The 27,155-nt window shown below is 40.9% G+C and overlaps 1 protein-coding gene across 1 annotated transcript in view; it reads right to left on the bottom strand.

The window, feature by feature from the left end:
* Positions 1-27,155, bottom strand: part of LOC124163049 (leucine-rich repeat-containing G-protein coupled receptor 5) — a 287,787-nt gene that overhangs the window by 205,928 nt on the left and 54,704 nt on the right. The window contains exons 3-4 of the mRNA XM_046539833.1: positions 13,630-13,701; positions 10,955-11,026 (exon numbers count right to left, since the gene is read on the bottom strand). Coding sequence (XP_046395789.1) covers positions 10,955-11,026; positions 13,630-13,701 — 144 coding nt within the window. The remainder of the gene's footprint in view (positions 1-10,954; positions 11,027-13,629; positions 13,702-27,155) is intronic.

Below are 27,155 nucleotides of genomic sequence, written 5' to 3'. Positions count from 1 at the left end.
CTGTGATAGACCAAGCTTTAAAGTAAGGCAGTCATCAACAGTTCACGTTAACGCAGGGCAAAATTGAGTAGGAAAAAATAAAGTTCTCTACCTGTTTCTTAAATTGAAAGGAAGGAATTAGAAGCTGAAAAGGGTGTTTACCTATGTAGCAAAGTTATTCTACTGGTAAAGGTAGGTCAGTCTAACATCTCTATCCCCTCGTAACATCTTACCTATCCATTTACGAATCTTTGGCTTGCAAAATTCTCTCTCTGATATCAGGGCTGCACTGTCTGTCAAGCAATGCAGATTAAAAACGCTTTTTTTTCGTGAAATACTCCTGTCAAGTTAGACCAAACTCCAATTTAGACTAGTTGTTAGAGTCCATTGCTTCCACGCGGGGGACCCACGTTCAATGCTTCATGCACGCGTACTATTTTTCCATTTTTTTGTATTTCTTTTGCGGAAACTTAAGTTAAACTCCTAATTTTATGATTTTCAATCAGAATAGTGTTTTCTGGATTGAAAATCTTTCACATGTGCACGCTACATCGGTTTTATTATCCTTTCGATTTCGATAGTTTTTATCGAACTGTCGTGGCCTGTTCGGTGACAATTACCTAATCAGTTTGATTGAATTTATCAAACTGGTTTGGTAATTATTACTGAATTTTTCAATGTGCCATATGAACCCAAAAGTTTGATAAATTTCATCAGAATTCGATAGTTCTTACTAAACTTTTTTTTCCGTGCATGCGACTTTGAAATTCGAACGTTTGCAACCTAGGGATGATGTTCATGGCTACGTACAGCCGAGATATGAGACTGGGGGTCAGTTGGAGAGTGCTTTCATTGGTCTTGATCGACTTTAGTTGGGTTAGATAAACTTTTCTCGGATTTCCGCGTGGGTGAGAAATTCGAAGAGCGCCGACGTTTCGGGTTCCGACTCGTCACTCATTCTCCAGGTTACTGAATGAATATTCGAAGTGACATTTGAAGCTCGGCATCAGGAGGGTCAGGATTGGTCGAGTACCGATTGTTGTGGCATAGGCCCGTGGACCAGCGTAATCTGGATATGATACAGTAGATTCCGGTTACTTGGGACATATCGGGACTTGTGCACTTTGCCCCAATTAAGCGGCTGCCCCAATTAGGCGAACTATCCTGTATGTGGGCATAAACAAACGTTGAAATGATAGAAAGAAGACTAAAGAATGTTTATAATGCAACATAAGTTTATTAAACTATTAATTTGATTAATAAACCTGCGAGTTTAGCTAATTTATTATCATTTATAAAATTTACCCTATAACAATTTAGTTAAAAATATTTTTCACAGCCTCGGGCGACGCTGAATGTATGTATTTCACTAAGTCCTATCCTCTATCGGATAGTATAACAACAAGAGATTTCAAAATAGGGCAAGAATAGGAACATTTGTGAAAAATAAGAGTAGATCAAAGGAGGAAAATAAAAAAATAGTATTCTGAAAAACATAAAAATTTAATTTCGTCGCGAGTATAGAGTCTATGTCGCCGACTCATGGCCCAATAAAGCGGTATGCTGTCCCAATTAAGCGGAGAATACTCTCGGATATTCCTCTATTGGGATATGTTCTTCAAGATCTGCCTCAATTGAGCGGCTGCCCCAAGTAACCGGTTGACTCATTAAACGGAATCTACAGCAATTATTTTCAGAGTTCGATTCCAAGAGGTGCTGATCGAATATCCGGTATCCCTGTTGAAAATTTTATTTTCTAATATTATAAGTTATATGTTCTCACCACCGCGAAAACCCGAGAAAAGTTTATCCATACCATTCGCCGGGAAAGTGTTTAATCATACATATTTAGTTGCGTTTATCATACCGTGTTAATTTGTCCCCATGCACTTGCATTATAAATATCCCTTGCACGTGATGCTTTAAAGTTGTTGAAGTTTATAAATCAGCAAAGGGTTGCAAATTAAAGCAAAGGAGCAAATTAACGCACATTATAATAAAAATGTATTCAATGCAAACCTAGAGGCTGCTTCGACCGCATAGGTAGATGTTGACGTCACTTTGCATTCTCTTCTTAGTGTTTTTGAATCTTACTTGAGCCTGGAGTGCTTTCGCTTCCGTTTTCTTCTCTGATATTCTACGTTTCGATGCGGCAGTAAAAAATCTACTTCAGTACTGCCCTTAAAATTACGACCACAGTCAAAATTTTATGTGAAATTAATATTAATGCAACTCAATCATTCTTCTTAATTATACACGATGTTGTTGTCTCTTTTAACTTATTTATTCATCTGCTCTGGTAATTTGTCAACAACGTTTTCCCCTTGACAACCGTTTGCTTATTTACAAACTTCAACACTTTCCCTTGTTGATTTAAATTAACATTTCGTTAAAACAATTACTATTAACCCCAACAAAAGTAAAGATCGTAAATTTGATCCACTTAATTTTCTTCAAGAAAAATTCCGAAGAAAAAGAAACACAAAAAGAAAAGGAAGGGAATACAGATGCCTCATGAACGAGGTTATCCCGCTACGGAGAATCACGGCATGGATGGAAGGAAAGAGGGATGGAGTGAGGTCCATGAGCAATGATGGATGGACGGCGGGTGAAAGGCAAACGGACACAAGTGAAATATATTATCGTGGGTTTGACCGGCCAAATAGATAAAACTGTCGAGATCAACGGATGAGGCATACAAAAGATTTTATGGGGTAACAAAAAAAAAGAACATGTAAAGCAAGGGGGATCAGGATATAAATTGACATTCAACTTTCATCGGCTAGTTTGGAGGTACGAATATGAGTAAATTAGCTTGAAATGCTCAACATTTTCCAATTACCTCCAAAATTCCCAAGGATAAAGTATCTGCATCTACATAATACCCCGCAAGCCGCCTTAAAGGCGTGTGGCAGGGGGTACTAGGACACCAGCCGTTTACAACTAAAAAAATGAAGTGCTCTAACGAAAGTGGGACTAGCGTTTATTAAAGTCTTTTATGGTTTGGGGGAAAAACGAATTCCCATATCTATCCGTTCGGCAAAACGTCTCTCTTCATTTTTTGCTTCTATCGCACCTGGAAATATACTGTGGCTCTAATATTATGTTCTCTGTTTTGCTCTTAGTATATACCAAACAAGCAAAGCACTGAAGAGGTATATATACATTCGATCAATAAGATATTCTGACGATTAAGGTAAGTTTGCATGGGCTATTTACGAAGTATTCTGGCAGTCTCGCTTTCCTTAATGGACTTCCCTCTTCAATTAAAAGTAAGGCCTACTCCCCATCATTCTATATTAAAATCGTATTCTCTTCCTTTCTCTGCCTCGTTTACCCAATATTCTACCTTCTCCGTCATTCGATGGACTATTAATTATACCCTCCCCGCTAAGTACTCCCTCCATCCATACCTCCTGTCTCCTATATATCTCATCAAGAAGCCCTCTATTTTGACCCTCAATATCCAGAACAAGCCTTTCCACCGCGACAGGGTTATAGCCCTAGAGCAAAGTCTATTCGACCAAGGCAAAAATTGGAAACATGTGTGAAAAAAGAATTTATCAGATACAAATATGTTGAGAATGCCCGTCTTTTCTCGTATTTACTAGAAAAAATGTGTATTCCAGCCAAGTACTATATACAATTATTTCCAAACGGCACAGAGATTTCATGAAATATTCCTCTCCATTAATCTCTGAACTTCATCTACTCTTCTCCTGGTAACGCCTTCACTTTTTTCATTGTTAATTTCATTGTTTATTAAAAAATAAAAGCAGTGAAAATTGTTTACTTGTATAATATGCGAAGCAAACATCATTTCAACGCTGGCAGTATTAGCACTATCGCTCCTGCTCTAATGAGAGGAAAACTTCATCGTCATAATATGAAAGATTATTGTGATCGTGCCATATCAAATTTGTTAAAATAAAATAATAAAAACATTGGTTACAGATAAACATGCGAGCAGGATAACAAAAGGAGGTATTCAAGTTAAGGCAAGGCTTATTATCATATAATTACAAAAATAACAGCTGTTAATGACCTATGTAAAGCTTAAGAATTATTCCTATTTGGCAGAGGTAAAGAAAAAGTAACTTAACCATGGATTAAAACTCAAGGACAATACAATTTTTCCTGCATATATCTAACCTTTTAGATTGCAGTTTTTCTTTACAGCTCTATTAGAAATGTTCTTCGCTCAAATTTTTCCTCTGTCGAGGCTTGATGTGTTATTCATAAACACATTGGAAGCTGTGTATTTATGAGTAACACGAAAAGCCTTAATAGAGGAAAGTTCTGATGAAGACATATTTTGAATAGAGCAGTCCAAAGACAATGACTGTCGAAAAAAGTAGATGAGCCTACGAGGAAATTGTTATTATTTGTGAATGAAAAGAGAAAAACACAAATCGTAATGGTGCGCCGTTTATATAAGTAGGAAGTTTCTATAGCAAGTAGTTTAAAAACGGAGACGGATGCCATTCATGAAGCCATTCAGGCATTTTTTTCTCTCAGACATGAAAAAGAAAGGTAATTGTGAAGAGAATTTAGCATAATCAGTCCCGGTAACGCAAAAAACAACAATTCGTTAAATCTCATTTAACCAAAAAATACCTACGCTTTTGATGTTTACCCATAGCTAGAAAAGCGATTCACTCACTACACGGCTAGATAGGTACCCATTCATCAATACACTAACAACTGGTTGTTCACCCAGCTTAAAGATTAAATTATCCTTTTCTCTAATGAAGCGTAATTGGTTTAAATTTATGGAGCGAGTAACTTTGCTTTCGCAAGAAAAAAACATTTGAAATCTCAGGTCTTCTCTGCGATGGGGCCCTCAGACGCTGCCATCGAGTTCATTTCCAAGTATGCCGTGAGATGAAGAAAAAAAGAGATCGGACGCGCGTGAAATTAAGAATTATTATTATCATTATTTTTTTTGGAGGGAGACCGTGCGAAATCGGCAAAAGAGGCTGTGGATTATGGGATAGAGAAAGGAGAGGGTAGTGTACTATTTCTCACTCCGCTCCGTAGCGGCCAATTACCGTTCCAATCAATCAAACTTCCACGGCATCTCCTTTCACTTCTTGTCCGCGGGCAGGCGTCTGCTCCGGACCCTCGGCCGGCGAAAAGAGCTCTCCAATCACGATTTTTATCCCCTTACTTCTTTTAAGGCCATAAAGTCAATCCATATTGATAACCCTCAGCGGGGGAAAATGTCTCGCCCCTCCTGGCCGTGCCTCTTCATACTTGATGGGTAAATAACCAAGAGCATGGGCGGAGTTTTGGGGGGGGGGGGGGTGGCAGGGCAGGCGAAAAAAGTACACGGAAAAAAAGTTTAGTTACAACTATCGAATTATGATGATATTTATCAAACTTTTAGATTCATATAGCACATTGAAAAATTCAGTAATAATTACCAAACCAGTTTGATAAATTCTATCAAACTGGTTTGGTAATTGTTACCGAACTGGCCACAGCAGTTCGATAAAAACTAGCAAAATCGAAAGGATAATAAAACCGACGTAGCGTGCAAATGTGAAAGATTTTCAACCCAGAAAATACTATTCTATCGAAAACTATAAAATTAGGAGTTTAACGTAAGTTTCTGCAAAAGAAATACAAACAAAAAGTGGAAAAATAATACGCCTGCATGAATCATTAAAGTCCCTCGCATAGTAGCAACGGACTCTTAACAATTAGACTGAATCGGTTGCCATAATAACAGCTCACACAAACGTCGTAACATACTATTATTGTAAATAGTCAACCTTTGTTTTGAAATGTGAATAAGGTGTGACTACACTTTCCCTTTGTAAGCTTAAGAGGAATACTTGATGCACCAAATTGCATTACGTAGTTACTCCATAAGAATATATACAAATATCTAGTGTAGATGCGCAAGAAAACTTTATTTGCAGGCTTTTTACATCGATATAGAGATGACTTTAACGTGCTGGATGATATCATTAGTATGGATTGGATCTAATATGACGACTTTTATCGCATGTTATTAAACATGATCGCGAATGATTATACCTCAGGAATACCTCTAATTAAAGTTCTAATATGCCGAAATGCACAAACATCTCCTTACAGCTTTAATATCCACATACGGTATTAAATCATTGTCTTTGATGCATCAGCTTACGGATATCATTGCAATTTAAAGGAGGAACAAACAGAAAAATGAACGTAAACAAAATTAAAATGTTATCGCCACCACAAATAATGAAAACAAAATCATTTCGACCAACCTATCTTTTATGTAAGGCCTGTTTAAGAATCTTTCAACTGCAAATGTGTATTGGTATAAACAAAAGAGGAACGACAGACCGTTCGATAAATTACGAAACACTTTAGTAAATTCTATCAAACCAAATATGCATAACAATGTAGAGTTTGATAATTTTTACCAAACAAGCAATCACCTTCCTAAAATTGGTCATAACTTCGATGGAAGTTACCAAACTCAGAATCGTATTGAATTAATTCTGTTATTTTTACCAAACTCTTTCGTACAATTGACCAAATTATAAAATATCAAAATGTTTGATGCAATATATTAAGAGCGTTTAGTAGAATAAATCAAGTGCTTATTAATTTACATCAAAGTTGAAGTATATTAAACAAAAGTACTCCCTATCCTGTTTGATAGTTTTAATCAATTTTTTTTATCGTGTACGAACCCTTTATATTCAGGTGCCACGAATACGAAAATATCAAAAGTTAAAATAAATTTTAGTCTTAGAATGCACTTAAAATGCTGTTTTCAGAGGCAAATTTAAACAAACTTTCAAGGGTAGGGCCCCGGGGACCTTCCAGTGCCACGGATCAAGTACCACCCAAAATGTCTGCCTTGGGTGCCGCGCGCTCACTATTGGTGCGATGTACACGAAACCAAACGTCAGTGAAAAATATTTGAGGCGATACACTAAAAATGTCTCACTAGTCTTTGCATAAAAACAGAAAAGTGATAGAATAATTCGAAAGCGACATAATCTTCAGTTATGTCCGAAAAATACCAAAAATACCAAAATTTCAAAACTTAAAGTGCGATGCGGCACGTTTTCCCGGCATTTGATTACGACAATAATTTTCGCGATTGATTCTCTCACCAAATGGAACAAAACTAGGGGCGTCCCAAAAGATATTCGAAAACTTTAAAAATAAGGGCCACCCTACTGGGGATATTCCATAGCCCCTTAACCCCTGGCAGAATTGCTGCCCACCCCCCCCCCCCCAACATTAAACTCTTTACTTCACCCATGACTAAGGGAAAGGAATTTATGATTTGAGGAGCTTTAGACCTACTAGTAGAAGCATTATTTTCTAGGATGTAGCAGTAGGGGATAAATACCCACCTTGATTACGACCTTTAAATGGGAAATAGATTTTATTGTCTTCAGCAGGATTTTTTTCTCCATTTGCTTCGGAAAAAACCAAAATAATCGTTGAATGTCAACGCCCTACGGAATTTGACAGACATGCTAATTGTTGACGGATGCTATCATTTATTACAAGTTTCGTTAAAATTCTCCATGTAAACTTTAACAGGTAGAATATATTCAATTACCCTGGGAAAATGACATCTACCGTACTTCAATGTATTTTTCCATAGTTTTAATCATCGATAATGAAAACAAGCCGGTATTCGCATCTCATTTCGATGGTTTATCAAGAAGTCTGGCTTTAAAGTAGAGTTTTAATGAGTGGATTGGAAGCCATGGGGAATAAGTGACTTCTATTTTCTACACACAGTTTGGTACAGAAATTAGGTATAGAAAACAAACGAGATCAATTAGATATTTAGTAGTGAATTTGATTTTCCACTCGATGTCAGCACTGACCTGAGACTCGTATCTCTTGGCAACCAGTTTTTGTGTAATAAACGATTTTAATTTTTCCTGGTGAATACTTCTGACGAATATTTCTCGGGTTGCCAGCCAGGTCAAAGCTTTTATAAAAGCCGACGTTTCGTGAGACAAAAGGGTTCAAAAGAAAACATAAGGAAAAAAATTGAAAACATAAGGGTTGAACGTGAAGAATTTCAAAAGACCTACAGCCAATCGGACGACACCTGAGCCGCATTGTTGTCCTCGGTAAACGGTCGATCCGGTTCAGTGTGAAATTGGACTTCCATAAAGTAACACAGCCTTGAGGATGATAGACAAGTCGTCTCCCGAAACGTCGGTTTATATAAAAGCATTAACCTGGCTGGAAACCCGGGAAATATTCGTCAGAAGTTTTTGTGTATTTCTTATAACAATTAACTTTACCCAACTCTGTTAAGAAAAAATCACTTTTACCCCTTGGTTTCTCACCATTTCATATATGCAAATAACGAATAAGCAAGATAGGATGAGTTAGTGAATTTTATTTTAGAAAATAAGTACATATTGAACTTTTACTACCACCTATGGCTTTGAGAAAGATGTCGAATGTAATTCTACTTTCACTATGTGCCTCCTCCACCTTTAAAATGCATTCCTACCTATTGACTTCTTACATGTTCCCTGTAGCTACTTACTCTTGACTTCCGCAATCACCCCTACTGTACGTCACTCCCTTGTTAATGGGTTATAAAAATGAGCCCGCCAATTTTTGATCGCTAGTCCATCGTCAACCCTAACGTTTGACAAATTCGCCCCGGGGATATTAGTCAGTAGACAGCGTCACTTAGTTAAGGCGCTAAGTGTTCCATATTTTGTTGAAAGGCACAATAATAATAATCGAAGCCCTGACTTCCATAAGCAAAGTCAGCTTGAGCCCATGTAGGCAATCATGAGATCGCGGAAGTTCCTTACGCAGGCCTAAGTCGTCTACTGCGATTGTAAAAATTTTTCATCCTTCGAAAGTAAACACAAGGTTTAAAATGAACATTCAGAGAGTTGTGCGTATCCCGTAGCAAATTTCAGTAGTGATGAGGTGGCTTATAAATATGCTGCAAAAACAAAGCCTCTGTTTGAAAATTCCTCAAGACAGAGACTGCTGTATTTGTAATTATTTTGGAAAAAAATATAGCTATCTCCTTGGGAACCAGCTTTCGTGACGTCAGACTTCACCAGTCCCTTCCGATGGAATGCTTATCAGCATAAGTACTCTTACTGATTAATGTTACATCTTCAAGGGTTTTTGCCGACATCATACAATTTGGTGTGCACAAAATGCACACTTTATGTGCCTGTTTAGTGTCATTATGCAACCAGAGCGACAAATCATAAGAAAGTAATTGGAGGATAACGGTCTTGTGCCATATAGAGGCGATTTGAGCTAAAAAAAATAGGATAATGGATTCATCATCATCTAGTTAATTTCAGTGCCTCCGAAATTCTGAGTAAATTTCATTTTATAAAGGATGAGTAACCATACTCTATACGGGAAATGAACACTCGTCAGATCCCATTCGTGTTGACAGCAGTGCAATGCCTTAGACTACTGCAATTAATTAAAAATGATAACAGCTTATTTTCCGTTTAAGCATTACGCATTTTTTGTGTTAATTATGCAACAATGAGCAATATTTATTGTGTTGTACTTTAGTTCGCAATTGTATTTTGTCCCTAAACAACATCAGGGCCGGGTGAAGGGGACCACACACCACAATAACTGAGATATAATTGATAGCAATACTCAATATCATACTTTAAATATTCAAAGAGAATAAATTGACTGTGTACGCGTAAGTTCTGCAAAACTATGTCTGACGAAAAATTCAGCCTTCCAACCCGGGTGACAATGACAGCGAAGAGCAACTGCGGAATAGATGAATTAAAGAAATACTTCGCGATGCGCATTATTTCAGTGAGAATATAATTTTTAATTCAGAATTTTTAAAAAATCCTTAACATGACATGGTTCTTTGGATTATTTTTTGCGGCTGAACATATACATTCCCATGAATAGACGTCGTTCATTGTCATATAACGTGCGTCATTTGTTTTCAATTCGAAGCAGAAACGATTTTCGTATTTACGCAGCAGTAATTGAAAACACTAAAACGTGTTTTTGTTTCATTAGAACACAGGTTTCCATGGCAAATATGAAAAAATATATTATCTTGATAATGAAATATAATTGAAAAACCCTTCTCCACCGAATTTTTCTTGAAGCAACACTTCCCATTACTCGTAAGTTTTATTGCCCTGATGATCTAATCCAGTGGCCCGCGGGTATAGCAATTTTTACGATTCGTAAAGAGCTCCTAATTGCAAATAAACAACGAATTTTTTGCATAATAATTGCATTTTGTTGCAATAATTTGCAACAAAAATACATGCCTTACCCTTCAAGGAAAAATGAGCATATGGTAAGGGTCGATATCCCAAAGACTAGCTTTATTTGTGAGAGAAATGATCGAAAGAAATGCCAAACCCGAATGATGGTTAATAGATACCATCTATTTCTGTTTTCACATATATATTCTATCAGTAGAAATGCTATTTCTCTTCTATGTGGATGCCAAAATAAAATAATAGTTTTGTATATTTGGTTGTTTCCACTTGCGGAGTATTCCATAATTTAACTGATTTCTCAGTCTACTATACCATAAGAAAATCACTGCAGGTAATAAGGCCATAAAGCGCAAATAATCGACTGCCTCTAATCAAATTGAGAGGGAGAGACAAAAAGTAACAATGGAAAAACCGTTTTCGGTCAAAAATCGTCCCAGTGAAAAGAAAAAACTTAAATGGAACGAATTTTTCCATGAATATGCTATTAACGTTGAATATATTATTACAAATAAAAAAACAAAAATGAATGTTGGTTCTATTTTCTTGCCATTATATAAGCAACAGGTTATACTAGAGTATATTTGATATATTTACTTGATTTCGCAGTTCTTAGCCTCAGTGCCGAATAATAATGGGTATACGTTACATTTAACTTAATACTATCGTCTTTTCATCTCAAATGATACCTTTCATTGATCAGTCACGGCATTATAACTACAAAGAGTTTTACTTACAATGAGTTAAGCTTGGTCAATGGCTCCAATGCCTCCAGAGGAACGGCGCGAAGACTACAGTTCTGCAAAGACCTGTAAAGACAGAGGTGGATAGCTTAGGGATAAAACAACTAGGTATATATAAAACAACCAGAATCGATGTAAGTTAATGATATTTTCACTAAAAATAATTTTGCAGTTTTTTTTCCAATTTTATACGCAGCATATAGGGACCTACGACGTAAGAAACGTAAGTTAGTCAGCGACTACTTTTTACCTTGCAAAAATCAAAATTTTTGTGTTCTAAAGGGTGTTACGTCGGCATAACAACGTTTTAACTCAATCATTGTAAAATTGGTGAAGACCTTCAAAGAGAAAATAGTACGAAGAATTTTGTCCAGAAGATTCAATTCAATACAGACAACGGTCATGCAACAATTGCGAGAAGAAGATAAAGTAAAAAAAATGCACGTTTCTAACGGAAATTTTAGGAAATGTTTTTTATAGCTTTTATTATAATTTTTATGACCAATTTTGAATTTTTAACCAATGAATGCAGCGTTTCTTTCTATATGAGAATGCAATTTTTAATGAGTATATAGCGAAACATTAATTTTCGAGCTGTTATTGACAACACCGCGCTCCCGGCCTTATGGAGATTAACATGGAAAACGATTCTCCATAAGAGCCCATACCGTCAACTAAATGTGGAACGCTCTATACACATAATTCTATTAGAATTATGAATACGCTTAAGTTCCTTATGTGCCAAGAAATAATATTAATTCCCATTTAAAAATATTGTCAGGAGGGAATTGTGATGGGCATAACAGACCAAATTCTGCATTCGGGAGAATATAAATCTATATGACACGGAGAGTTACGTTGAGGTAGAAAGAAACCTTCCATTGCTACAATTTTTATAGCATTGACTCAAAGTATAAACCTACATAAAATATGGCCAGGCTACGAATTAAATCCTTTAAGGTAAAGGATGAGAATCAAAAAATTTAAGCACGAGAGCATGGAACAGAAAATGTGTTCATGAATGCAATTATTTGAATGCCAGATGCATTCACGTAATAAATAAGCATGAGACTTTCACTATTACAGTAAGTGCTCTAAAATAAGTGAAAACTTAAAGTAGCACTATGTACGTACATTAAATCGGGCGGAGCAATAATTTTAAATTATAAACTTGGACCTTGAGGAATAAGTACGAGAATGAACTTCGCAGGCATTACAATTATATCAGGGAAAGTCAGACACGCTGACAGAGGGAGGAAAAACTTAGAATAGATCAAGAGACAGTGTGTGTGCAGTAGGGAGTGAGGTATGGGAGAAATCAGCAATTCTTATTTGATAGGAGGACATCATGCGCGAAAGGAAATAAAAGAGAATAGTTAAACAAAGAGGTGCAAAACATGTCATCTAATAAGATGAGCGGTAGGCAAAAGCTATCTTAGAGCCGACCTAAAACATTGAACAAGTTTAAGTTATAATCAGACTGAATATCGTAATTAAAGGAACAAATTTTCTCGCAGTACGCTTATCCTCAAAATAAATATACCTGGGAATTTAAAAGAAGTCCTTTATACCGCTATTAATATAAGTAATTGTTGGAATTATATCATGAATCTAAATGAATGAAAGTATAGTGAATCTAATTGGCAAAATTTTGGGCAATTATCATAGACATAACAAGAACTTAGATATAAAAGTATATATTTAAATATGTCTACTCATAAATGAAAGAACGCGACTTCGTTTTCTTCCACGGATTATTTTTTTTAGTTTTCCGACTTATATAGTATGGGCTCCTGGTCAGGTGATTTGTGATTGGTCCGCCTTTTCCCTCCTTTTTTCCCAGGCCTCACTGATGTATTTAAGCTCCGGTTTCCAGGAGTTGCTTTGTCTTATTGCAATTAAAACAATAGGCGCAGAAGAAATAATAATTGATACAGAGATACAGGCCAATTGATACTCTTGGCAGAGAAACAGATGCTAGCTCTGCTGACACCAGCTGATATGATGAACCACAACTGCTTTAAAAAAAATTAAATTGTGAGATAAAGCAAAACTTGCACACAGTCTTAGTCAGCTTTTTCAGTGCAAACGCTCAATTTCCTTTCCAGTTGAACGTATCCAACTGCTGAATCACTGTATGTCTCTCTGCCATACCTATGGAATGCTATGTAACTATTACTCTCTTCTACAAGTTTCGACTTCTTGAGATTGAAAGATGTTGTACCAAAAATATTAGTCATTTGTGAACTTCAACTTCCACAAAGTTGAGCCAGAAACCATTATATAGTGGGTAGCTGAGGAAAAAACAATATCCTACTACACATTGTTATAGGTAAAGTAGACTTATTTTAACTAGTTAAAAAATAGTTGTCGTGAGTCGAAGACAAAAGGGTTCATCGCAAATAATTTTGAACAGACATTTAAAGTGACTGAAGTATATTTAACAGTTCGCCATTTATAGCTGAAATCAACTTTTCGAATACTGGAGGTTGCTCCTTTTTGATTGATGATCCAATCTGGTGTGACCAAACGGAAATATGGACCAAGGAATATTCTAAAACTTGTAAGCAATCATGGGGGGTGAGTAAGCAAGAATGGTATCAATGATTCGCTACTTCCAGAGAGCCTTATGCGAATATGTTATATTTGTTTTTTCGTCTGATACTTACAGCCTCTTAATGCGACCGTTGGCCGCGAATGTTTTTGGATGTATCTTCTCCAACCTGTTGTCCGACAGCACCCTGCAAAGAAGGAAATATCTCATTAGTTTAGGACAAAGACACCATTGATACACTTGGGAAGAGGCATTCAATGGAGGGCTTTCAGCGGAAAAATTCGGTGGGATCATTCAAATTCACTACAATGAAAGTACGCTCGGATGGGATGAGTTACGACAACAGCTTATTTTGAATGGAATATTTCATCCGAAGTGCACGGAGGTGGAAAATAACGACTTAAAGCTGATGAAAAAGAACTAATTTTCCTGGGGTTTGGGGAGATTTGGAAAGACTCATATGAAAATAAGTTCATTGCATTAACTATAAGACATAAATTGGTATCAAAGAAGGATTCTTGTGATCTTCGTTGCACACTTGTATCATTTGTTTAATGCAATAAGTGTATCAGTATTCATCAAAGCAGAATAGATCTTCGAGAGAAAAACATGAGAAAACCACGTATGGCGTCTATAGTGATCCGTCGCTCAAGTACCTCTATTTCCTCGCCAGGGAAGGTTTTTGCACACCTCCCAAAGGATGAAAATTAGAAGAGAAAGTGGTCGATGACCAAAAGAATGGAGTTAAAGGCTTTATCTACATTTTCAACGAAATATTTCCCAACGTAAGCACACTCATACATCGTGGTCATCCTAGGATTTTATCGAATCCCCCGTTTTTCTCGGATGACTACCAAAAGTAGCATGTATTACATATTTCGCTTTTAGCTGTTAGTGGCTATTCACGAGAATAAATACTGATAATGATTAAACCATGGAGGAAAAATACGAAATATACGAGTAATATGAGGCTTTAGGAAAAGTAAACTCAATATATGCTATTGTAATGCCCGTAAGTTCGCTGCAGGTCAATGCAAAGCATATAAATTATTTACCTATTAATTGCTTCTAATGCACGCATCGCGGTAGTGACGGTAAACTTAGTGGTAAAAACTTAAACTCAAAAGGTACTGACGAAGCAATCAATGTTTTTCAGGAAATCAGCCGCCGTAAGGCAGTCTACAGACTAAAGGTAAACTGTCGTATTGTGCCTTCTAATATCCCTCTAAAAATCAATTTGTCCTCATTAGAATTACAAAAGCTCGGCGATGATTATTTACTTCGATTTCTTTCAATCAAGCCTCTAATCCCATAGTGAAGTGAATGATGTTCCATTGCAAGGATGACAGCGGGCGTTTCACATTACATCAAGAGATATTCCAGAACTATTATCTAGCATTTAAGTGACGTTTTATGGACTAATAGGAGAGCTTTAGCTTATATATTTGGACTCGTGATAAAATTGTCTATTCAGCGATACTTTTATTAGTAGAATGAAGAGCAAATTTCATGCATGTTCTCCATTGATTTCCGGTCGATAATAGGGGAAACATTAAAGTGATTCCGAAAGGCGCGCTGGGTTGCGATCGCAGAAGATCCGCTCGAACAATATGCCTCAACAGAAAACGCACGCTCATCACTGTTCCAACGCATAATGGCAAGTGAACTTTGTGGGAAAAAAAACATTATGTCTCTCGAACAAGACCACGAGTACTCAGCTACGACACCAACGGGCCGAATGGCGAACATTTCCAAAAAAGAAGTTATGTGCCGCACCCTGAGTTAAAAGTGAGAGAGAGGTGAAATGCAACTGTAGCGCTAATTTAAATAATGGTTACTTTAGTTACTTGGGATAAAAATATTTTTTCGCCAGCCGAGGAATCAAGTGCACCAACAGTGGCGCCGACTCTATGGGGCCTGAGGGGACCCGACCCCCCTCAAAAATTCGTTATGGGTGTGAGGAAAAAATGTGTCAGGCTTGGCGATTTTCCACGGAGTGTCCAGATATCGATATTCGAGCTATCAGGGTTCTAATTTTGATCATATGACTCTTCTAAAATGCTTCAAAAACTTAAAACTCACTACTTACAAAATTTCCCGGGGCAAGATCCCCGGTTTGGGCCCCCCAATATATTTTGTAAGTTGGCTCTCTTGTGCACCAAAGACAACCCAGCAGAGAGATATTAAGAAAACTACCAGACAGGGACTCTTGGGAAAAGGTAGACATGGTGGGTGAGGAGAGGCAGTTTCTAGATGAGGTACGGAGGAGACGGAAAGTATGGTTGGAGTCAGTTCTTAGTGGGGAGGGGATGTTGAAAACGGTGTTAAGAGGATGGAATGTTGGGTGAAAGAGGTAAAGGAATAAAGATAACAGAATTTTTAGATACAATGAGAGGGAGTAGGCCATATACTTAGTGAATTGAAGGGGAAAGATCATGAAGGAGGGTAGACTACCAGAATACCCATTAAATGCTCCATGGAAGCCTACCTTAATCAGCACATTGCTTTAACAATAATTAGATTAACTACGAAATACTCAATGGTAGCTGAGTATCTTTCGTTCGGGTAAATTTTTCATAGATTATTAGAGGGTAGAATAATGGGTAAACGAGAGAGAGAGAAAGGAAGAGAATAGGATTTTCAGATGGGATGAAAGGGAGTTGGCCTTATTGTGAATTGAAGAGGGAAGTCCATGAAGGTAGGGGAGACTGCCAAAATACCTCTTAACTGACTTACTCTATGGAAACCTACCTTAAATGGTAGAATACTTTAATAATAACTTCGCCCTGGGTACTGCTATGGCTGTAACCAGCCCAAAGCATTTTGATGATGCGAGGACATTGCAAAATTACCAATAAAAGTCGACCGATTTCCCATGACTGAGGAGGGGAATTTTTTATTGCGAGCATCATGAAAAGGTTAAAGGGGATGATGGATGCTGCCCCCAGGCAACGGAACAAAAGAAACGGGCGGAACAAAGACGCGATCAGAGGACCACGACGAGTCTCGGAGCCGCATCACGACCGGCGAATTTGGCACCGGCTTAACGCGGCCGATAATCCACGCGGTGACTAATGAACCCTCGGTCACGTCCCGCCGAAACGTGCTCTCGATGTAATTGGCGCAAGACGGACGAAGGGTCGAGGGCATTCGCACGGACAGACCGTTCGAACAGGGCCGATCCGAGTGCTACGAAGTCGCTACGACCACCGTGGCGGCGATAAATTAATCCGCTCTTGGCGCTTTCGCTAATGGGCGGGGTCTTTGCCAATCGGTCAAAGTGGACCTTTAATTTACCGATTGAATGAATGCGCAGGCGATTAAGACCATATATACTTATAAATAGAGATACGTGAAAATCGCACTTTCAATCAGTGGCGCAGCGAGGGGGGATTTTAGGGGATAAACCCCCCCCCCCCAGAGCTCAGAGAAATTTTTAAGTTTAATCCATTTTACTTATTTGGATCAGTATTACTTATAGAATAGTGTTAGGATTAATGAAATATCCATCAGAAGGCCGTAAAACTCGCCATTTTGAACCATTATTCTAAATCTTTTTCTGGAGGAGGGCCCCCACAACTCCTGATTACCCTAGTTGGTATGCAATACCCCCACACCCCGAAGTATTAGTTGAGCTTAAAACCCCCCCTAGCGTTAATTCTTAGCCCCTACTTTCAATAACAGTTTATCGCATTTTGTAGCGTCTATTTTTTATTTTCATAATGGGGTAGATGACGATAAAATGAAGTGAAACACAGTTATATGACAAAATACAGAATATTTTGTTGTGCTGCATTGGAACATGGGCAAAACCCACTTGAAACACGCGCCCCCGGTGAAGAACGCGTCACCACGTGACCCTCCCCACTCCACCGGAACGCTCTCCTCACCTTCCCCACTCCAGCCCGCTGCCTTCCCCTCACACCACGTGATTTCCCCACTCCCGCTTTTAATTGCGCACCTGCCCTCACACCCCGACCGCACACCTGCACAGCGAACGCGTCACCTCGTGACCAAGCGGAGCACCCTCATTGGACGGAGGGAGGCCAGGGTTGGATATAAAAGACGCTGCCCGGACCATGGAAGGCACTCGGGTTGAGGAGGCCGAAGCTAGGACTAGCTCCTACCACAGGCCCTCAATCAGCCGGATGCCCCGTAAACTGCGGGTGGACCGGCGCTGCCGTGGCTCGCTCTGTCCCCGAGAGGAGCGAGCACGCAGTCCCCGAGGGTCCTCTCCCCGGACACCGCCGCCCGCCTGAGGTCATCACCCGCGGAAGCAGACGGAGCACGAGGCCCACGAACCCGCCGTAGCGCCTGGAGCCGCCGCCAACGCCGGAACCCCCGCCAGAGCTGTTGCGGATCCACGCAGATCCCCAGAGAGGCAGTTCCGGACAGAGCCGGACCCAGCCACGCGGAAGCAGCAGCCGCGGACCTCGCCCGACCTTACCGGCACCCCCTGTAACTTTCTGAACGCAATAAACACACCCCCCGGGTGTTTTAACATTCCTATCCCGGCCTTTATTTTTCCTCAGCGCCATGATTACCCGATCCCAGGTCTCCCTCGCAACCGAGAATGTCGCTGGAGCCGCGACAATTGGCGCCCAACTTACGGGGACATCGACCGGCAGCGTGGATAGCAGCCGGGACCCACAGGATTCTCCGACTGACAACGCCTGGCAAATCAACGCCTCCACCATGGATGTACAACCCATCGATGGAGCGCCCGCTACACCTACCATAGCTCTTCCGAGAGAGCTTCAACAAAACTCGGTGGCGCCCAACCCATCTCGCACCCGCACAAGGGATCAATGCGAGGCTTCATCATGCACCAGAGTAGGGGAGCACCTGATTTCCTGTGCCAGCTGCCAACGATGGTTTCATCACCTCTGCCTTGGCTGGAGGGACGAAGCCAGGGACATTGAAGGGTTGCAGTTTATATGCGGAAGATGCAGTCAACGCCAACCGCAGAACAGCACACCTCGGGCTGTGCCGCAGCCAGCCTACCGTCCCCCGTACCCGGAGTTCTTCGGAGGAGAAGCAGAAGATCCGGAGACGTTCCTGCGAGGCATGGAGACAATGTTCCACGAGGACCAGATACCTACATCATGGTGGGTCTGGAGAGCGGAGCAACAACTCCAAGAGGATGCAAGAAGGTGGTGGACACCGTACCGGGAATTCGCTTTCACTTGGCACGAATTCAAGCAAAGGCTGAAGGGAAGGTTTGACACAGCAGCACGGAGGGCCCAGATACAGGCGAAATTATTTGGAAGCATGCAGACACCGAAGGAAAGCGCAGAGATTTTTATCCTTCGAAAGATCCAGTTGTTTCGGAGGCTGTTCCCAGATGGAGATAAGGAAACTTTCATACCCACCTTGACGGAACAACTCCTCCCAAGGATCAAGCAGATGTTCCGAGCCTGCCCACCGCAGAGCACTGAAGAGCTCATACGGCTAGCCAGCGCCATTGAAGCCGACCAGGCCGAAGATGTCACCTACACACAACCTTCTAGGCCACCAAAATGCAAGCACTGTCCAGGATACCACCTGCACCGAGACTGTCACAGCAAACCAGGCGGAAATTCAGAAAATCTCTTCCGGCCCACCCACCCGTCTATAGGGGCCACACAACCTGATAGGGCAGCTATAAACACCCCCAGAATCCAGGTGGAACTTGCCGGCGAAGTACTCCACGCCCTCATCGATTCAGGAGCCGGGGTGAACCTAATAGCTGAACGTTGCCTGCCAGTGGAATTCCAGAAACGAGTCCAAGGAGAACCCACAACACTACGAACGGTAAAGGGAGATACGTTCCTAACAACGGGGGACCTGCAGACCATAGTCACCGTCCAAAAATTGCATCTACCAGTAACGTTGCACATTATACGGGACATGGAGGAGGATCTCATCCTGGGACACCCCTGGCTTCGAGGCGCCGACGCCGTCATAGACTACTCACAAGGTATAATCTCCTTCGGCACTACGGGCCGAGTCACTGCAGCCTGGACGCAACAATCAAAAGACGCTCTGACTCCGGATATGGACAGGATGGTCCCACCATCTATCCGTGTCGTGACACAGCACGCGGATTTATACGAAAGAGTCCAGCAAGCGCAACAAGATGATCCAGAGATCGCAGACATCAGGGGGAAACTACTGAATGCCCAGCAGACACCCTCAAGGACAAAAACACAGAAACGATTCCTTAAGAAATACAAGGACGACATCGATCATCTGTGGTCCCGGCCGGGCCAAAAAGGACCTTGGAGGCTATGGGTCCCGCTAGCTTTGCGAAAGGAAGTTCTCCAACGCTACCACGATACGCCATTTGAAGGACACTCTGGAATCAAGGCGACCTACACGGCCCTAACTCAAAAGTATCATTGGCGAGCAGCACTCTCCGACGTCCGCAAACACGTACAGAGCTGCATGAATCTGGCCTGCAAGAAAGGAGGACAGCGAGGGAATACAAGCTCACTCCACGTCCACAACCCACAGAAGTCATTGGAGGATGTCGCTGAAGACCTCATGGATCCTTACCCACGCATTGCAGAAGGAAAAGTCAGCCCATTAGTGACTACAGGCCTCGTTCATCATGGACGGGAGCATTCCCCATGGGCGACGCCAAAGGTCCATACCGAAGACCTCCTAGCAGCATCCCCACGATCCCCACAGAGCCCACCACATCCACCCAGGAAGAAACCTTCCCCCGGCAGCGATGCCAAGTGCACAGTGCCAACCAAGGATATTCTATGGACCGACAACATACGGCCACAATGCCCCCACAGTGTTTCTTCTCGCGGGTTTTACGCCATCAGGGGAGGGGTGGATTGTTGTGCTGCATTGGAACATGGGCAAAACCCACTTGAAACACGCGCCCCCGGTGAAGAACGCGTCACCACGTGACCCTCCCCACTCCACCGGAACGCTCTCCTCACCTTCCCCACTCCAGCCCGCTGCCTTCCCCTCACACCACGTGATTTCCCCACTCCCGCTTTTAATTGCGCACCTGCCCTCACACCCCGACCGCACACCTGCACAGCGAACGCGTCACCTCGTGACCAAGCGGAGCACCCTCATTGGACGGAGGGAGGCCAGGGTTGGATATAAAAGACGCTGCCCGGACCATGGAAGGCACTCGGGTTGAGGAGGCCGAAGCTAGGACTAGCTCCTACCACAGGCCCTCAATCAGCCGGATGCCCCGTAAACTGCGGGTGGACCGGCGCTGCCGTGGCTCGCTCTGTCCCCGAGAGGAGCGAGCACGCAGTCCCCGAGGGTCCTCTCCCCGGACACCGCCGCCCGCCTGAGGTCATCACCCGCGGAAGCAGACGGAGCACGAGGCCCACGAACCCGCCGTAGCGCCTGGAGCCGCCGCCAACGCCGGAACCCCCGCCAGAGCTGTTGCGGATCCACGCAGATCCCCAGAGAGGCAGTTCCGGACAGAGCCGGACCCAGCCACGCGGAAGCAGCAGCCGCGGACCTCGCCCGACCTTACCGGCACCCCCTGTAACTTTCTGAACGCAATAAACACACCCCCCCGGGTGTTTTAACATTCCTATCTCGGCCTTTATTTTTCCTCAGCGCCATGATTACCCGATCCCAGGTCTCCCTCGCAACCGAGAATGTCGCTGGAGCCGCGACAATTTTACATAATTATGTTGTAGAACAATAATAAATTAAGGAATAAGACATATAGTGGCGGAGGTGTAGCTTGGTGGTGTAGCATGGTTTGGTCGCTAGCGCGATCCTCCCAACTTTCTGAGGGAATTACTCTCTCCAACAAGGGGAGTTGTCACCATTCCGAGTACGGGCGGAATTATTTTTCCCCCTTAAGCTGCATCCCATTCTGGCGCCCAGAAATCCGACGCCTTACGACGAACCCATACCCACTTAACCCGCGGCACAACCGTTACAAAATGTATAACATGAGTAGAGATACGTAAAAATAGCACTCCCATTTTTATTTTATCGCACTTTCAGTAACAAATTATCGCATTTTGTAGCGTCCATTTTTTATTTTCATAATGAGGCAGATGACGATAAAATGTAGTGGAACACAGTTATATGACAAAATGTACAGAATATTTAAAAAAATGTGTTGTAGAACAATAATAAATTAAGGAATAAGACATATAGTGGCGAAGGTGTAGCTTGCCCGCGCCCACTTGTAGTTCGCGGCCACGTAGAGTCCCAGCCAACTAGCAGCTGGCCAGTCGCTCACATGCTTTAAGCGGTGAGTGTCGGCGGAGCATTTAAACTGCGCTCGGCACAAAATGTACGAATTTTTCCGTCGAAAAGGCAAATTTGCGTGAAATTACCATAAAAGTCGTCATCGCATCTATGTTGCATTTATCGCATTTGCGATTTTCACGCATCTCTACTTATAAAATCCGAAGATCCAAGCGTGATGGAGTGGAATTATTTCATATTGAAATAAACAATTGCAATTTTCCACGATTATGAAATGTATTCTCGACTTAAGTTTCAATGTTACTACCCTTTATTCAAGGTACAAAATGATTCCATCATTGGAAAAAAATGGAACCATTTTGTGCCTTTAAAATGATGTAGTATTATTGAAACTTAGGTCGGGAATAAATTTAATATTAATAACATCAATATCAACATAGAACAGCAACTGATTCATACTACGTCCTGCTCAAGAACTAAAAATGCTCCTGGTAGAATTCTCTGTAAGCTTAAAGCATAAATACATAATGAGAACATACTGTAATAATCAGGAGGAAATGAAAAATGAGAAAAAATTCCAAAATAATTTGTAGTAACATAACATAAAAATATTTTTTTCCGGGAATATTATTATTTTTTGAGCACAAATTGTTATATGTACCAGCTGCAATGCGGGCGAAACAGCAGTCTACAAACTTGGACACGCGCGGTTCATATCCCGTTTACTTTTAATTCATCAAATCAAATGAACTCCTAAATATTTAACACAATAGCCCTCGATAAGTCCCCATGAAGAAAATCAGGGGTGACGACATGTACCGTAACTTCACAAATTCAGTTAACACAAATTGCAAAACAATAAATAAGTACCTTCGGCGAAAACATTGGGTGCGACAAGGCATTCGTGTCGTCAACAAGAATAGTTGTCCATTATCATGCGACTGTCATTGTTTCTTCACGTCGTCAACAAAAATAGGGTGGTTTCCTATTATTTTTTTATTGCCTAAATCGAAAGATTGGAGTACGTGTTTAACGCTTTTAGATGTTTAAATGAAGATATCTATTTTTCGCGATTAAATGAAAAGTGAACATTTTCAAGCGCACGAAAACGCGACGGCTAAGTACGAATGCAGGGAAAACGCCGTGTGACGTCATTCTGGTTCCCGCTGTAGCCTTGTGAGGTGACCTTGGGGCTTTGGTATGTGCGCCGCTGCGATGCAGGCTGCTAACTGGTAGCAGAGTGCCCTGCTAGCAGGTAGCGCTTGGCTTAAATAAGGATTATTAATACCCTATCAAACGAAGAAAACTTTCCGACCATAGCCAGTTTTAATAGGTGATTATTAAGACATGTTTCCCTGAGCTCTGTGCCTCGTGCATGCATTGGTAATCTCAGACCATGTAAAACTCCTATCTACTCGTATGGAAACTAGGTCCCTGTGACGTCACGTGGATTGGCATCGCATGGGCGCCAATCTGGTCTTTTTCAGATGCCGTTAAAATTGACAATTGCCATTCGCCTAAACTGGGATTTTTAAAACCAAATAATTTGTATATTATGAATACACTGATAGTGGGTAACGAATCGCAATCAATGCCCATCGTTTTCTTTGATGAAGGAAACTACCCTATTGCTGCACCCGTAAAACTCTCCGCTGAATCTTCACCACACTGCGAAAGCAACGGTGATCGATATTTACTAACAGAAAGTCAATAAATATTCAAAATAATTGTTAGAATAGGAAGAGAGGGAAGTATGTGTTGGAGAAGATTCCACGTCGGAGGTGGAGGAGTGGGTGGGTGGGAGGGAAATTGAAATGCAAGGGGCAGAGCCATCTACGAGGAGACGCGGAAGACGCCAAATGGGAGGCAGGAGGGAGCTTCCTTAAATAGCCTCCTTAAGGTGGCGGCGTCCACGACAATGGAATAATGCAAAGCGCAGCTCTTCCGGTTTATTGCGTGGCCCCTCGGCTTGCATTCGCATCCCGTGCATTGTCATCACCCACCCCTTCTCTACGGGGATACGATCGGACAGGGAGGGGGGAAAGATCTGGGGTCCCCTCCCCCCTACCTTCACAAGGGGTAATTGTAGGACCCGCTTCAACTGTCGTAAACGAGACGGTGACGGTCGTAAATCATTCAACATCTTGCGGACAAAAAGCACCAGCAATTACGCAACGATCATGAGAAACGTGCCGGAATGTGTTCATCGAAATTTAACGCTGCGATAAAAAGTCAATAAAACTGAGGAAACATCAAACAATTTCAAGAATTTGGCATCCGATGCAGATGCGATTTTAGAAATTATAAGTTTCGAAATGTGCATGTAAAAATGCTAATAATATGTGTTACACTAGTAAGAAGTTTTATATGCATAATTTTGGTTTAGAAACAAATTGTGAGGTTAAAATGTAAAAATTTTAAAGTCTTACTCACAGTCAACAAAGAATTAAACCTTTCCCCATAAGTATGCCCATTTTCATGAATATTGCTCGAGATAAAGTTACTAAAATTAATGGGTCAAAAATGACACACGACCGGTGAGACAGTCTATAAAATAATTACGAATATCATATCCGAAAATTCTTCTGCGCCTAACGAAGAGGTAAAGAAATCTATGCTAACCTAAAACCAGTGAAAGTCTGTTAGCATTGCATAAAAAATATACGTGATGATATTACATAAGAATATATCAGAATATATTTTTTTCGGAAACAGATCTATCTACGAGTTATCAGTCCCTATACAAGTAATTTCTTGCAAGCGCACTGAAGCAAACAGGAAACAAATTTTGTCCGTATCACCACCAGAGGCCTAATATGGTCTTAAGACAAATAGCCACAGAGCATCTTTAAACTCAGTAAAATAACTGTTAAATTTCAAATTTTACCCAACAGGTATTTCTTTGTGTCTTTCCTCATCACAAATTAAATCCGAAAATGACCTAATATCAATACACTTTACTAACTCAGAGTAAGCTAATGATTCTAAAAGTATCATCCATTCACCTTTTCGATATAATTTTGCAACATAATATTTATCCCCGAGCAATAACTAGCAATGATAGCAAGTGTAAAGTGGATTTTAAAAAATCCACTTTACATTAGCTGAATTTCAACCAATGATTCTCACATTCTATTATTATGATATTCCATTCTTTTTATAGATATATTTTGCAAGACTTCCTCATAAAATTTAAACAATATCTTGATAACCATGAAAATTTCCTATTGTAAAATCCATCCAAGTGTAAAAATTTGTCCTGAGGTGAGTAAAACAATATAAAAGCCGCATAAAAGTCTTTAAAAAAGCCAGAAAACACAGCAGAACATATCTTGAGGCATGGTGATCCGATAAGAACATACTTCAAGGGAAAAGTGGATGGAAGAAAAGGAAGACGTCGGATAAAATATATCGTACAAAAAACGAATGATGTGAAAAGATTACGTGATAGGAACATTGAGAGTTAGCCAAGGTTTTGAACGAAACTAATTTTTGGAACTTAAATTAACCAAATGTATAGAAAAGTTCCAGAAACAGTGACTTCAGAATAATAATTAAGTAAAGGCCCAAAAACTGAACACTACCCTCAATGAAGAAGGTAAAGGGGGTGGAGAGTAGTAGGAACGACAAAATGCTGGACATGGTGGGTGAAGAGAGACAGCTTCTAGATATGATACGGATGAGAGTCTACCTAGAAGCCCGAGCTGAACCCCTTCGTAGGGCGGTGGAGGGCCATGGCCAGAGGGCCTTATGTAGGAGAAGATTACCGGGGGACGCCGAAGATTTCCAGGCTGGAGGGCCCACCTGAATACGTCCCGGTGTCCCGGCGGCACAGCACTGGCCTGGATGAGGCAGAAGGTATGGATGGAGCGAGTATTGAGCGGGGGGTGGATGTTGATAACAGTGTTAGTGAGTAGAATGCTGGTTAAAAGAGGGAGAGGAGGAAAGAGAATAGTGTTTTTCTTGAAAAACAGAAAACAGACATTTTGAGAAAATCCTTCCTACATAGAGGAATAAAGGAGTGGAATGACCTACCTGAAGTTATTTTTAAGATCTTCCCTGCAAATGCGAAAATTTTTAGGAAGAAGTGTGCATCACTTATTGATTAATTGCATAGTGGTTTAAAAGGGGGAGTGTGAAATTGGGTCAATGCTCATTTTTTAGTAATATTATATTAGAATTAACGTATTTAATGGATTGTTTGAAATTGGTTTATTGGGACAATGTTAAATTCTTAGTTTAATGAGATTAAAATGAGTGTATTATTTTTACCATGGATATCTATTCTGTTTCTAAACTTTGTATTAGATAGATAGAAACTTGGTATGTACACATTTGTTATTCATGTACATCCAATGCTGCCACCAGGCAATAGCCTACTTGCAGCAATGTATAATAATAATAAAATGAAAGGGAGTTGGTATTATTGTGAATTGAATAGGGAAATTCATGTAAGGAGGAGAAATTGCCAAAATGCTTTGTAAGTACTCCATGGAAACGTACCTTAATTGATAGAATACTTTTGATAATATTGAACGCAACTCAACTCAACTCAATCGCAAGTCTCATTGAACGCAACTCAATCATGTTCCATTGGGAAAGTGACCTAACCTGTCGATCGTCACTGCAGGCAGTCCAATTGCCGGATCTCACAAAAACACCTCGCCCATTTTCTCCTGCCATCGGGGAAAAGTTTTTAAGCACCCCCTGTCTTCACGTGGCGCTGGTTTTTCGCACGTCACCACTGTCGTGCGATTGGATTGATGATCGAGGCGGGTGCTAAAAACAGTTTCCCCTCGCTTCGCGAACGAGAGACCTCGATACACAGAGACAAAAATGTCCGAGGGGAGAACGCGGAGCTTTTTAAAAAATATTCTCCGCCGTCCCAGATGCGAGATCTAAAAAAAAAATGAACTGCTCCCTTTTGGGCCCGTTTGTCACGACGCGACGGCCTTTTGGTTTGTGAGGGACCAACAAAAGGCAAGAATTAACGTCCATGGAGAGCGAGGTGTCGATCAGACTGACGGGTTTGTATCCACGATAATGCAGTTTATCCGCACCCCCTTTCCAGATCGATAGAATGGGAGTCAAGCGTCAAGTTTGAAGCGAGGCAAGCTGTCTACGTGAGAAATCGTTTCCTTTCTATTCTGCGAAGTGGGCTGCAAGCCTCCTCCACGGAAGACAATGAGGAGCTTTGCTTTAAAAGCCGCTTCCACGTAGTAAATTTTGTTATGACCTGGGTTTCATTGAGGATTGTCATCATCAAGTACAAGACTCTATTAAAGCGAAGTCAGGAGCGGGAGGAGATGGAAAAGGATATTTTTCGCTTCTAAAATCAATAATTTTGTCAACACGATGTTTTTAGTAGATATGTCCTCTGACGCCATTAGTGTTTTTCATTCCATTAACTATTCCCGGATCATAAAACATTAAATGTGTTTTTGTACTTTACTT

This window comes from Ischnura elegans, chromosome 7 (assembly GCF_921293095.1).
Source record: "Ischnura elegans chromosome 7, ioIscEleg1.1, whole genome shotgun sequence".
Taxonomy (NCBI): Eukaryota; Metazoa; Arthropoda; class Insecta; order Odonata; family Coenagrionidae; genus Ischnura; species Ischnura elegans.
The sequence above is the reverse complement of the archived record's forward strand: the minus strand, read 5'-3'. Positions and strand labels throughout refer to the sequence as shown.